General features: G+C 35.2%; 1 protein-coding gene across 1 annotated transcript; it reads left to right on the top strand.

Annotated features, from left to right (window-relative positions):
- Nucleotides 1–4,498: 4,498 nt before the first annotated feature.
- LOC115071955 (zinc finger protein 658B-like) lies at nucleotides 4,499–13,348 on the top strand. The gene is made up of 4 exons (XM_029568071.1): nucleotides 4,499–4,627; nucleotides 4,724–4,956; nucleotides 12,393–12,539; nucleotides 13,147–13,348. Exons 1-4 carry the CDS (start codon nucleotides 4,499–4,501, stop codon nucleotides 13,346–13,348), a joined length of 711 nt encoding a protein of 236 aa, XP_029423931.1.
- Nucleotides 13,349–13,548: the final 200 nt, after the last annotated feature.

Raw genomic sequence — 13,548 nt, 5'->3', positions numbered from 1 at the left:
CCTGGTTGCCTCATCCTGTGTCCTTGCTCATCATGGAAGAAGCCAAAGTGGTCTGCATCCCAATTCCCCATTGGCAATTTGGGTAACCTCTTCAGAGGATGGTGTGGATAAGAATAGGAAGTAGGAGTTGGCTAGGCATTTAGGGTAAAAAGACTCTAAAGAAAAGTAGCCAGTTTATTCCCTAAAAGTTAAAATGTCCTTGGGCCTCTTAGCAACATACTCTCTTCCAAAGGCCATACGTATCAAAAGTATTTGGAAGCTCTTAGGTAATCCCTAAAAGATTTTAGGATTACCTCTTCAGAGGGCCAAATGTTAGAGTAGCAAAAAGCTCCATATAAAAAAAGATGTATATATAAAATGTGTTAAGTATATTCATTTAGACAATTATAGGAATATCTTGAAAATAGTACTGGCAGCTAAAATGTATTTGCTATTTTGTAAATTTTGACAAAATTTTAAAATAAACATGCATTCAGTGCAATGTGACTTTGCATATAAAATTATGTGCAACTGGTATTTTATGTTAAAGTATGTATGGAAAATTGTATTACTGTGTAGAGGGTTTTGTTTTATGTGAAACGCTCCTTAAAAAAACCTACAGTTGGACATGAATTTGGAGTAGCTGATGCTCTTTTTGCAGAGTTATCAAGTACATTATAAAGAATTACTACATTATGAAACATCCCTTTCAATAATTCAGGTTCCCCATGTATTTCAGAAATTGTTTACTAATCATCTCTTGTTTCCTTGAGACAAGTAATATCCTCAAGGGCACATGCTCAAATGCTCAATTTTTATTTTAGGATCCACTGATATTTGAAGATGTGGCCATAGACATCTCCCAGGAGGAATGGGAATACCTAGACTCTGATCAGAGGGCTTTGTACAGAGAAATGATGTTGGAGAACTACAGCAATCTCGTGTTAGTATGTGAGAAGATTTTTCATGCAGAATTAATTACTTATTGAGCATCCTTTGACAGATAGCAAATTATGTGTGCTAGTGCTACACAAATATATCTTACACTAAAAAAAAACTTCTGTGTTGGGAATTTCTGGGGATTGAAAAAAGCATGTTTATATTTTATTTCTTTACATTTCTATTTGTGTATGGATTAACTCATCTTCATTATTTTTGGTTAAAATTTCCATCATCCATTAGTATGTAATATCTTCATTACATACTATGTAATGGCATCTTCAAATGCCATTTCCATAGCTGCAGTTCGATTCATTGATAAAATTCAGCCTATGCGAACTCACAGATTCCTTTATATTCTAAAGCACCTGTCCATGAATAAAACAATAGCCAATTGATTATTCAGGAAGCTGATTTTATCTCTACTATCAACTGAACATAGTGTTATGTTAGAAATCCCAGTACTTTTTAAAGAATCCAACAAGGGTAATTTGCTTCCTTCTCGTAGGTAGGTCTTCTTATGTCTAAGCCTGTTCTGGTCTCTTGCCTTGAGCAAAACAAATTTCCCTGAAATGTGACTGGAGAGAAGGTTTACAAACAACCAGGTAGGTTTGAATAATGAAAAGTTGCCCAGTAAGACGTCCGAAATAAAGATGGATAAAGATATGAAAATAGTTTTGATGTGGTCTTGGTCACTAAAAATCCATGAAGAATCAACACTTAAAAAGAGTTGATGGGAAGAAATAAATAAATTCAAGGCTGAATTTATGAAATAGAAAGGCATAAAACTACAAACAACCAATGAAACAAAAAGTTGGTTCTTTGAAAAGATTGATAGGATTGACAAACCTTTAGCAAAATTAACCAATAGAAAGTGAGAGTGGAACCAGATAAGCAAAGTCAGATATGAAAGAGAAAATGTTACACCATGGTTCAGAAAATAAGAAATACATTAAAAATCTATATTTCACTAAACCAAAAAATATAAAAAAGAATAACTTTCTATATATGTTGATACTGAAAATATTAAATCAAAATAATGTAAATCTAAAGAGATTCATAAAACATCAATGAAATCAAGTAAATAAAAATCTACAAAATAAAACGAGTCTAAGACCAGGAGGATACAGCAGAGATTTTAGCAAAATTTCAAAGGAAAATAAACAACATAGCTGTTCATAAAAAATGAAATTATAAAATTCACAGGTAAATGAATGAAACTGGAAGTCATCATTCTGAGTGAGGTAACCCAGACACATAAGACAAATGTCAAATGTTCTGTCTCATAGCGGGATACTAGCTTTGAAATTTTAGATATTGATGTATCAACTTGAAATTTCAGAAATGTCAAGAAACTAGTAAATGGCAATGGGAAGGTGGGTGGATGTGGAGGTTTTCTGGGAGTAGTGGTAGGATGCAGTGACTGAAACGGGGAGATGGGACCATTAGACTAGGAAGGCTAAGTTACGTGGAATTGGGAAGGGGGCCAGACAAGACCGAGAAGGGAGTACAGAAAGGAACTCTATAAAAGTTCCTTAAAGTGTATGGAATATCTGTATCAAACTTCTGACCACCTAGTTCAGGCATCTGTGTGGAAGAGGGGAGATAATACCTTTACTAGACTCCACTGACTAACAAAGATCCCAGTGCTAGGAATGGATTACCTCTTTAAGAGCTATTGGCCAGTGAGGTCCTGTATCCCAGTAAACATTAAAGGTTTTAATGTTTACCAGTGCTAATGCTAATTCTCTGGTTATCCTCAACAACTTGATTGTAAGACATAGCTAAACAAAATACAGAAATGAATCAAGGAACCAATGAGCAATCAAGATGGTCCTGACCTAATAACTTAATTGCTGACAGCTAGCTTTCATATTACTGGAGGATGCTATGCTTGTTACCACAGAAGAAATATAAACCCTTTTTACCAATAAAGCATCCTCTTTAAACTGTGTAAGTTGTGTCTCAGAAGTTTTAGTCAGTTGTATTTTCCATTTCACCGTTTTTGTGGAATTTTACCTAATTATGTCAGCAGAACAAAAGCATTTAAATGGAATGTTCTGTCAACGAGTAGATCTTTTCTTTTTCTGTTTATTTTTGGTTTTTTTCCCACTATTTGAAAATGAAAAAGATTTGTTAGAATTTTTATTTTAGACAATGGATGTTTTGTAAACCCTAGCATGATTATTTCTATTTTGGTTTCTATGTGAATCTGACAATAATATTTTTGAAAATAGTTTTTATTTTCTTTATGGTACACTACATAAATATTGTATTCCCAAACAATTCATGCCTAGATTTTTTCCTGCCCAATTTTTATGGTAAAATCATATTTACGTTTTACAGTGGTGGACTGATAAATTCCACTTGAAATTTATCAGGCTGTATCTTGCCTTCCTTTCCACTTAGGTTTTATATTATGAAATTAGGAAACCTAAATTTTTTTGTAGAAACACTTATAATTGTTTTATGAATGATAAATTTTCAGGTTTACTAATATGTAGTGATGACATTTTATCGCTTATTCCTACTTTTTTTTTCAGTCTATTTTGTGGCCTATTAAATTTCACCATTTAGTATTCTCAATTTCTGCCCATTATTTAGTGATTTGATGCCATATTTCAGAATATGATGGAGGGGATTTGTATTGACTGTAATTTTTTGGTGTTCTGATTGATTGGATTGTTGGTCTTTATTTCCTTTTAATATTAATATGTTGATTCCTCCTGGCATTTGGTCCACTCCTCAGGTCCTCTCATCATTTAATTCTTTACTTTGTTCTTATTAATGAATGTGGCTTCCTATTCCTTATATCCTATTCTTTTGCATAAATTGTGCATATCTTCAAATGCTTTTTATACCTCCATCAATTTTAATGGTTACATTTTCTAGTTATCACTTTAAGTTTGTCAGCTTTAGGTTCAGTGTGTTAAGTGTATTATTTAGTGCTTTCTTGGTCTTTGTGTTTGTTGACCAGGGATCTGATATTATTGCAGTTTTACTCCCTTGGTAATGTTTTGATAATATTCCCTTACGTTGTTCAGGATCAATTTTTGCATTCTATTTTTCACATTTTTCCTATCACATAGGATTGAATGCACTGTCCATATTTATTTTACCTTTCTAACTTTCCCTTATGATTTTTAAATCCACTTATTTAACTAAGGTTTAGAAATTTTGAAGTATAATTTTATTTGTATAAATTTCTTTAATTTTATCTAGCTACTACTTGTTCTCCATAGAGTTTTATATTTCATCATTTGAATAATTCTCAGGTCTGTTAGAAATTTTAATGAACCAACCTTCTCCCTTCCTTTCTCTCCCTCCCTCTGTCCCTCTATCCCTCCCTCCCTCCCTCCCTCCTTCCTTCATTCCTTCCTTCCTTCGTCTTCTGAATGTGTTATTTTCTCAGCATTATTTCCGATACATGAAATGTACTCTTCACCTTTGGCTTGCCTGGAGAATTCAACTATTAGAAGACATAAGACAATTCTTACTAAAGAGAAACTCTACAAATATGAGGAATGTAACAAGTCCTTTCCTGAAAACACAAATCTCAGAAGTCATAGGGTAACTCATAATGGAGATAAACACTACAAAAAAGTGTCAAAATTCTGAGTTCTTTACCCTGAATTTGGCATGTAGGATCTATAAGAGAACTCATACTGGAGAAAAGCCTTACAAGTGTGATGAATGTGGAAAATATTTAGTCAGTTATCACATCTTAAAGCACATCTGAGAACTCATACTGGAGAGAAACCCTACAAATGAGAAGAATGTGACAAATCTTTTACTGTGAACTCAGCACTTCAGCTGTATTACGGAATCCATACTGGAGGAAAAACCTCACAAATGTGAAAACTGTGAAAGGTCTTTCAGTCATAATTCAAGTCTTAAAGCACATCAGAGAACTCATATAAAAGAGAGGCCCTACACATGTAATGAATGTGACAAATCTTTTTCTCACAAGTCATCACTGAAGGATCATAAGAGAATTCATACAGGAGAGAAACCCAATACTTGGGAAGAATGTGACAAGTCCTTTTCTCATATGTCAATCTCTTAGAACACATCAAAGATTTCACACTGGAGAGAAACCATATAAATGTGACATTTGTGACAAGTTGTTTAATTCTGTGACATATTTTAAAGGACATAGAGAACTCATACTAGAGAGAAACTTTACAAATGTAAAGAATGTGACAAGTCCTTTACACATAGCCTATCATTTAGGGTACATAGAGAATTCATACTGGAGAAAAACCTTACAAATGAGAAAACTGAAAAGTCTTTTAGTCAGTATTCAGGTCTTAAAGCACATGAAAGAACTCATTTTGGAGAGAAGGCCTACACTTGTAATCAATGTGACAATTCCTTTATTTTGAAGTCATCACTTAGGGATCATAAGAGAGTTCATACAGGAGAGAAAGCAGACAAATGTGAAGGATGTGATATGTCCTTTCTTCATATTTCATCGAAGAATTCTCACTGGATAGACACCCTACAAATGTGACGAATGTGACAAGTCCTTTACTCAGTACATACCTCTTAGGGTGCATAAGAGAATTCATCCTGGATAAAAGCCTTACAAATGTGAAAACAGTGGAAAGACTTTTAGTCAATTTTCAAGTCTTAAAGCACATCAGAGAACTCATAGTGGAGAGAAACCCTACTAATAAGAAGAATGTAGCCAGTCTTACTGTGATATCCAGCAATTAGGATGCACAAAAGAATTGATAATGGACAAAAGCCTTGGAAATGTGAAAAGCGAAAAGTCTTTTAGTAGGTTTTTGAATCTTAAATTACATCAGAGACCTCATACAATAGAGAAGCCCTGCAAATGTAAATGAATGTGACAAGTCTTTTTCTCATGTGTCATTTCTTAGAGCACATCAAAGAATTCAGCCTGGTGAGAAACCCCACAAATGTGACAATTGTGACAAGTCCTTTACTATAAACTCAGTACTTAGGAAACATGAGAGATTTCATTTTGCAGAAAAACCTTAAAGTGTGAAAACTCAGTTACACTGTTTTCATGATAGAGGATGTCAGAGAATGCATATAGGAGAGAAACCTTATAAATGTGAAGAATATGACCAGTTCTTTATTCTGAACTGAGAATGTAGGGAGGCATAAGAGAGGCATAAGAGAATTCATACTGGAGACTAGCCTTAGAAATGTGAAAAATGTGACAATTCTTGTAGCCAGCTTTCAGATCTTAGAAATATCAGAGATTGCAAACTGGAGAGAAATCCTATACATGTAAAAAAAGTATGATGGTTTTGTTTTGTTTTGATGAGTTGTGTTCTAGAGAACACCAGAGTGTTCACAGTGAATTGAAACACTTTAAACATAGTGTAGAATTTTTCAAGTATATGTCAAATATTTGAACAATGACTATACTGGAGAAACAAAAATACAATTTATAGAATGTGGCAAATCCTTTCGCCTGTACTCGATAATTAAAAGGCATTACAGAATTAATTCTAAAGAGAAACATTTAAACATACGGACTGTGTTTAATATACATGTCAATAGTAGACTACAGCATGGGAAAACAATGTTATTTTATTATATGTAACAATTCTTCACAATTATTTGTATTCCCAGATTTGAAATTTTTAGTTGAGAAATCTCTATAGGAATTTGTTCCTCAGTTAAGTTTATTTTATCTTCTTTAGGAATGTATGATAGTTTAGAGTAATTGTTGAGATATAGTTGAATTAACATATCACCTACTAGCAATATTTCATTAATGCCTGTTAATAATAAATGGCAAGAGGAAAGTTGTTTCTCACTAAAATGTAATTGTAGATATGGTTTCTTTGTTATAATAAAAGTACATTTTCCTGTGATGTGAGTATGGTGGACATCTTTCTGTTTTACTAAAAGATTAGTATTGTGTATTTTTCAACATTGTGTATTTGCAATTAGTTTTTACTCATGCCTCAATGAACAGCACAATAGAAATAATGGGTAGATGTTTTCAGTTTCACTTGATGTAGGAAACAGAAGTAGCCATATCAGAAAAAAGTGGAAACTAATTTTAGAAAATGTGTGAATTTAACATTCTAGTTAGATTTTAGCTTATGTCTTTGAAAATGGCAGTTAATAACATAGTATTCCTATATCAGAATAATATTGTCTATTTTATGCTCTGCTACCACATTTTGTGTTATGGATAGCAAAGACTAATTACAAGGGGAATCTTTCACAAATCGTGCTAGATTGGAATAGTTTCCTGTGGGAATGAAATGATGTTTTTCTCAGAACTTATATTTTGTATCAGAGATACTATGCTGTACATAACCATAATTTATGGCAGTATAGGTAAGCTTAAAATTCGTGGGTATTGAATTAATATTTGTAAAACTTAATAGTATTCTTTCCATCAAATCCATTTCTGGCATATTTAAGCATACAGAACCAATTTTTTGTTCATATTGATATGACCAAGTCTATAAGGCTACAAATAAAATGTGACAGAAATATAATAGAAAAATGCATGTATATCTGTATATTTTTAAAGCATAAATAAAGACTTCATAAAGGCATGTAATTTCATAGTAAGTGGTGTGTTACTGTGCTTTCACTTTTACAGTGAAGAAATAATTGATGTACAACTAAAAACAAGATTTATATACTGTATTTCAATGTTCTACATTCGTTAGTATTAGTGTTTTCGATCCTGATTTCAGTGTTTTCTGAAGGATGTTGTTGGCAGGCTTGCTTTTCTCTCAATAACAAGGAAGAGGAGGAAGGATATATAGAGTCAAAAAAGAGCATGCAACCTTTCACATTGCAGATTCAAGAAATACATGCTTTAATTTGAAAAAATGGCTGACTTTCTTCAAATGGGGCTATAACTTTGAATAAATATGAACCCATGTTTAGAGCCCCCATGATCAAGTTTCATTAGCTACATAGCTTACTAATGAACACATAGTTGAGACATTTCATCTATGAGCCTTTTCGGGCATTCCATATCTCTACAAACTTTTTAGAAAAACCACACAAGCACAAGTATGGGGGATAAATACCAGTGGCTACATTGATCATCAGCCTAGGTGACCAGTATCTTATATCTCACTAAGAGGTCTTGGTACTAATGACATTTTTAAATACCTCCCAAATTGTTGCATTTCTTAACCCTCATGAGACAACTTCTTTTATTAGAAGGCAGTTAACACAGAGACCCTAAATGACTCAGTTTGCAGAGAAGTGACTGTGGAGTGTGTCACACTAAATGGGACATAAGTATCACATTCTTCACCACAAGACTCAAAACACATTTGAAAAAGAAATGTCCTCCATAGTCGAGTGTTTGAACACTGTGTCTTCAATTAGTGCTGCTACTTTGGGAGATTTAGGACTTTCTGCCATAGTGGAGGAAGTGTGTCACTTGTTGGGTTTAGTTTTCATACCCTTGCCCCCTTCACGTTTACTCATTCTGCTTCGTCTTTGCCAGTGAAGAAGTGAGCTCTCAGCTTTCACCTCATGCTGCCATGCCCACCACTTGCCGCGTACTTCCCTGCCTTTAAGAACACTTACCTCTTTGGAATTGTAAGACCAAATAAACTGTTCTTTCTATAAGTTACCTCTGTCATGATTTTTTTAATCACAGCAACAGAAAAATAACCAATACAGAAGTTGGTGGTAGAAGAGGAGCTTTGCTATGGAGAAACCAACCATGCTCTGTAAGAGCAGCCAGTGCTCTGAACTGCTGAGCCATCTCTCTCTAGCCTCTTAATGGTGACTGGCTTTGTTGGAATGAAGGATACACGACTGAGGGATTTTGGGGTATTTCCTTCACAGCTTTGGAGTGCTGCTTAGGCCAGGCAATATGTATGAGCATGGGAGACACTACAAGAAGTCCCTTAATGGCAGAGATGCCATGACTGGCCATGGGATGAAGCTGTGAGTGTGGAGACCTCTAGATGTTGATGATGCCAGAGGTGTCAGATCTTTGTAAGGGAGATCCACATAGAGGGAGTGGAACAAGCCCAAAAGACACATTTATGTTGCAGGGATAAATAAGTCTCAGTGCCTTGGAACTATATTTCTAGACATGGGACATGGAGTGACATTTACTGTTTACCCAGCTCCATATATATATATATATATTTTGGTATTTCAGTGTTCCCATATCTTACAGGAGCTCACTCACGATTAATTGTATCTCAGAAGACACAATTCACACTGTGCAGTTTTGAGACCTTAAAATCTATTGGAACTTAAAGTTGGACTAAATACATTTTACATTATGAGATGCCATAAACCTATGGGCTCTACAGAGTGGAATGTGGTGGTTTGAAAGAGAATTGCCTCCAAATATTTGGATACCATGTATTCTGTTAGTAATCCTTTTAAATTTGGGGACGTTTAGGTTGTATGGCCTTGCTGGAGGAAATGTATCATTGGGACTGGACTTTGGAAGTTTGTAGCCTTGTCCCATTACAAGTTAATTCCCTGTCCTTCTTGTGTGCCCTTGAAAATGTGAGCTATCACCTTTCAACCCCCACTCCCCTGACTTCCTGCCTTGATGAACACTTTTTCCTCTAGAACTTCTTACTCTTTTTATTTATTTTTTGGTATTTCAGTGTTCCCATATCTTACAGGAGCCCACTCACGATTGATAAATTGTATCTCAGAAGACACAATTCACACTGTGCATTGTTGAGATCTTTAAAGTCTATTGGAACTTAAAGTTGGACTAAGTACATTTTGTATTCTGAGATGCCATAAACCTATGGGCTTTAGGTAGTGGAATATGGTGGTTTTATACTATGTATTCCATTAGTAATCCTTAGAAGTTTGGGGAAGTTTAGGTTGTATGGCCTTGCTGGAGGAAATGTATCACTGGGACTGGACTGTGGAAGTTTGTAGCCTTGTCCCATTACCAGTTAATTCCCTCTCCTTCAGGTGTGCCCTTGAAAATGTGAGCTATCACCTTTCAACCCCCCACTCCCCTGACTCCCTGCCTTGATGAACACTTTTCCTCTAGAACTTCTTACTCCTATAAGTTCCCTGGATCATGGTGTTTTATTCACAGCAATAGAAAAGTAAGTAATACAGAGGCTTTAAGTATTGCTACATTTGTGTGAAAAATTCCAATTTTGTATAAGGTTAGTAACAAGTTGTTGCTGTATGTCTCTGGATTCATAGGGATAGAGAGTTCCTCTGCTGAAATTGTAAGACAGGTTGCATACATCTTATTCAATTTGTAATAGATAACATGTTTGTTTCTCTCCTTTGTACTCTGAGAAATTTATAAGTCAATATACCTCTGTGTGCATGATCTTCGAATGATTTTTCAGTAAATGATGTGCTGACTTTGTAAAGACTCATATTACCAAAGCTCATTCCTCCTCCATGCATATTCCTGATACCAGGGATCTTCCTTTGAAACCTGTGCTCAGAGCCTTTTAAGAAAACACGTTATTGGGGCTGGAGAAATGGCTCAGCCATTAAGAGCACTGGCTGGCTGTTTTTGTAGGGGAGTCTTGTTCAAATCCCAGCCACCCACATAGCGGCTAACAACCGTCTACAACTCTAGGCTAACAACCTAGGTAAAGTCGTAAGTAAAGTTCCAGGGGATCTCATGTCCTCCTTTGATCTTCCCAGGCACTGCATTACACAGGTGCACTTACATGCAGGCATACATTTATATACAGAAAATAAAAAATTATACATCACGTCCTCTTATCATTTAATTCTTTACTCTGTTCTTATGAATATTTGAATGTGGCTTCTGCATCTATATATTCTATTCTTTTGCATGGAGTGTGCATATCTTCAAATCTCTTATACCTCCATCAAAGTTAAGGATTGAATTTTTTGGTTATTAATTTTTTTTACAGCTTTATGTAGTGTGTTTATCAGTGTACTAAGTGTATTATTTAATGCTTTCTTGGCCTTTGCATTTGTTGACCAGAGATCTGATGTTATTGCAGTTTTACTTCCTTTGGTATGATTTGAAATATTCCTTTACAGCCTTGATTAACAATTTTTGCAGTCTGTTTTTCACATATTTTCTGTTACAGGATTGAATGCATTGTCCATATTTATTTTAGCTTTCCACATTTCCCTTCTGATTTTTATATCCACTTATTTAACTAAAGTGAAGAAATTTTGAGCTATAGTCTTATTTGTATAAATTTCTTTAATTTTTATCTAGCTACTACTTGTTTTCCATAGAGTTTTATATTTTTGCAGTCTGTTTTTCACATATTTTCTGTTACAGGATTGAATGCATTGTCCATATTTATTTTAGCTTTCCACATTTCCCTTCTGATTTTTATATCCACTTATTTAACTAAAGTGAAGAAATTTTGAGCTATAGTCTTATTTGTATAAATTTCTTTAATTTTTATCTAGCTACTACTTGTTTTCCATAGAGTTTTATATTTCATCATTTGAATCATTCTCAGGTCTGTTAGAAATTTTAATCAACCAACCTTCCTCCCTTTCCTTCCTTCCCTCCCTCCCTCCCTCCCTACCTTTCTTCCTTCCTTCCTCTCCCTCCCTTCCTCCCTTCCTTCCTTCCTTCCTTCCTTCCTTCCTCTTCTGAATGTGTTATTTTCTCAGTGTTATTTCCAATACTTGAAATGTACTCTTCATCTTTGACTTGTCTGGAGAATTCAACTATTAGAAAATGTAAGACAATTCTTACCAAAGAGAAACTCTACAAATATTAGGAATGTGACAAGGCCTTTCCTGAAAGCCCAAATCCCAGAAGACATAGGGCAACTCGTAATGGAGATAAACCCTACAAGTGTCAAAGTTCTGAGTTCTTTACCCTGAATTTGGGATGTAAGAGCCATAAGAGAATTCATACTGAAGAAAAGCCTTAAAAATGTGATGACTGTGAAAAGTTTTAAGTCAATTTTCACATCTTTAAATACATCTGAGAACTCATAGTGGAGAAAATCCTTAAAAATGTGAAAACTGTGAAAAGTCTTTTAGCTGATTTACGAGTCTTACCCAACGTCAGAGAATTCATACATGAGAGAAGCCATACAAATGTGAAGAATGTGACAAGTCTGTGGGAGACAGAGTTGAGCCCAGGGTGAAAGTCTTATTGACAGCCATACAGCAGGCCTGAGGCAACGGCCCAACTGCTGGAGCCACAAGGAATGCCTTGTGACATTTTGCTCCCATTGGCAGATCATGAGACTGATGCCTAGAGCTCACCACTCCCTAATCACCACCCTTGGGTACCTCACCTTTAAACTACTTGCTGTGCTGTGATTGGACCACTACCCCTATATAAGCTTGTGCCTTCCTGCAATAAACCAGATCTGCGTCACTGAACCTGGTCTCCTGTGTCTGAATGCAGCTCCGCTGACACAGTCTCCTCACCAGCCCTGGGGTCCAGACCGGACGGCTGATCAGGGGAACTAAGAGAGCAGGAGAGTGGCCATAGCCAGAGGAGAGCAGCCACATGACAACCACACAAGTCTTTTACTGTGAAGTCAGGACTTAGAATGCATATTTCCTACTGGAGAAAAACCTTACAAATGTGAAAACTGTCAAAAGTCTTTTAGTTACTTTGCATATCTTAAAGCACACCAGAGAACTCATACTGGAGAGAAACCCTACAAATGTAAAGAATGTGGCAGGTATTTTGCCCTTAGCTAATCACTTGGAAGCATAAGAAACTTCATACTGGAGAAAAACCTTACAAATATGAAAACTGTGAAAAGTCTTTTAGCTACTTTCCATATTTTAAAGCACACCAGAGAACACATACTGGCGAAAAACAATACAATTTTAAAGACTGTGACAAGTCCTTTGCTCTGAGCTTATCACTTTGGTTGCACGAGACACTTCATACTGGAGAAAAACCTTACAAATGTAAAAACTAAAAAGTCTTTTAATTACATTTTAGAGCATAAAGAGAATTTATACTGCATAGAAACCCTACAAATATCAAGAATGTGACAAGTTCTTTGCTCAGCATAAATCACTTAGGTTGCATAAGATAACTTGTACTGGAGAAAAGCCTTACAAGTGTAAAAACTGTGAAAAATCTTTTATTCAATTTTCAAGTCTTAAAGCACATTGGAGAGCTCCTACAGAAGAGAGGTCATACACATGTAATGAATGTGGCAATTCCTTTACTCAGATGTCATCACTTAAGGATCATAAGAGATTTCATACAGGAGAGAAACCCTACAAATGAGAAGAATGTGAGAAATACTTTTCTTATATGTCATCCCTTTGAAGCCACCAAAAAATTCACACTGGAGAGAAATCCTGCAAATGTGATGAATGTGAAAAATCCTTTAGTTCTGGGTCATATTTCAAAGCCCATCAGAGAACTCACACTGGAGAGAACCCCTACAATTGTAAAGAACGTGACAAGTATTTTACTATGAAGGCATCATTCAGAATGCATGAGAGAGTTCATACAGGAGAAAAGCCTTAAAAATGTGAAAATTGTAAAAAGTGTTTTAGTCGATTTTCAAGTCTTATCCAACATCAGAGAATTCACACTGCAGATAAACCCTACAAATGAGATGATTGCGACGAGTCCTTTACTCTGAACTCGGTACTTAGGAATCATGAGATAATTTATACTGGAGAAAAATCCTACAAATGTGAAAAATCTGTTACTTGATTTTCATG

Source organism: Nannospalax galili, unplaced genomic scaffold (genome assembly GCF_000622305.1).
Source record: "Nannospalax galili isolate Female #2095 unplaced genomic scaffold, S.galili_v1.0 scaffold260, whole genome shotgun sequence".
Classification (NCBI taxonomy): Eukaryota; Metazoa; Chordata; class Mammalia; order Rodentia; family Spalacidae; genus Nannospalax; species Nannospalax galili.
Note: the sequence above shows the minus strand (reverse complement) of the source record. Positions and strands in the feature narration are given on the sequence as shown.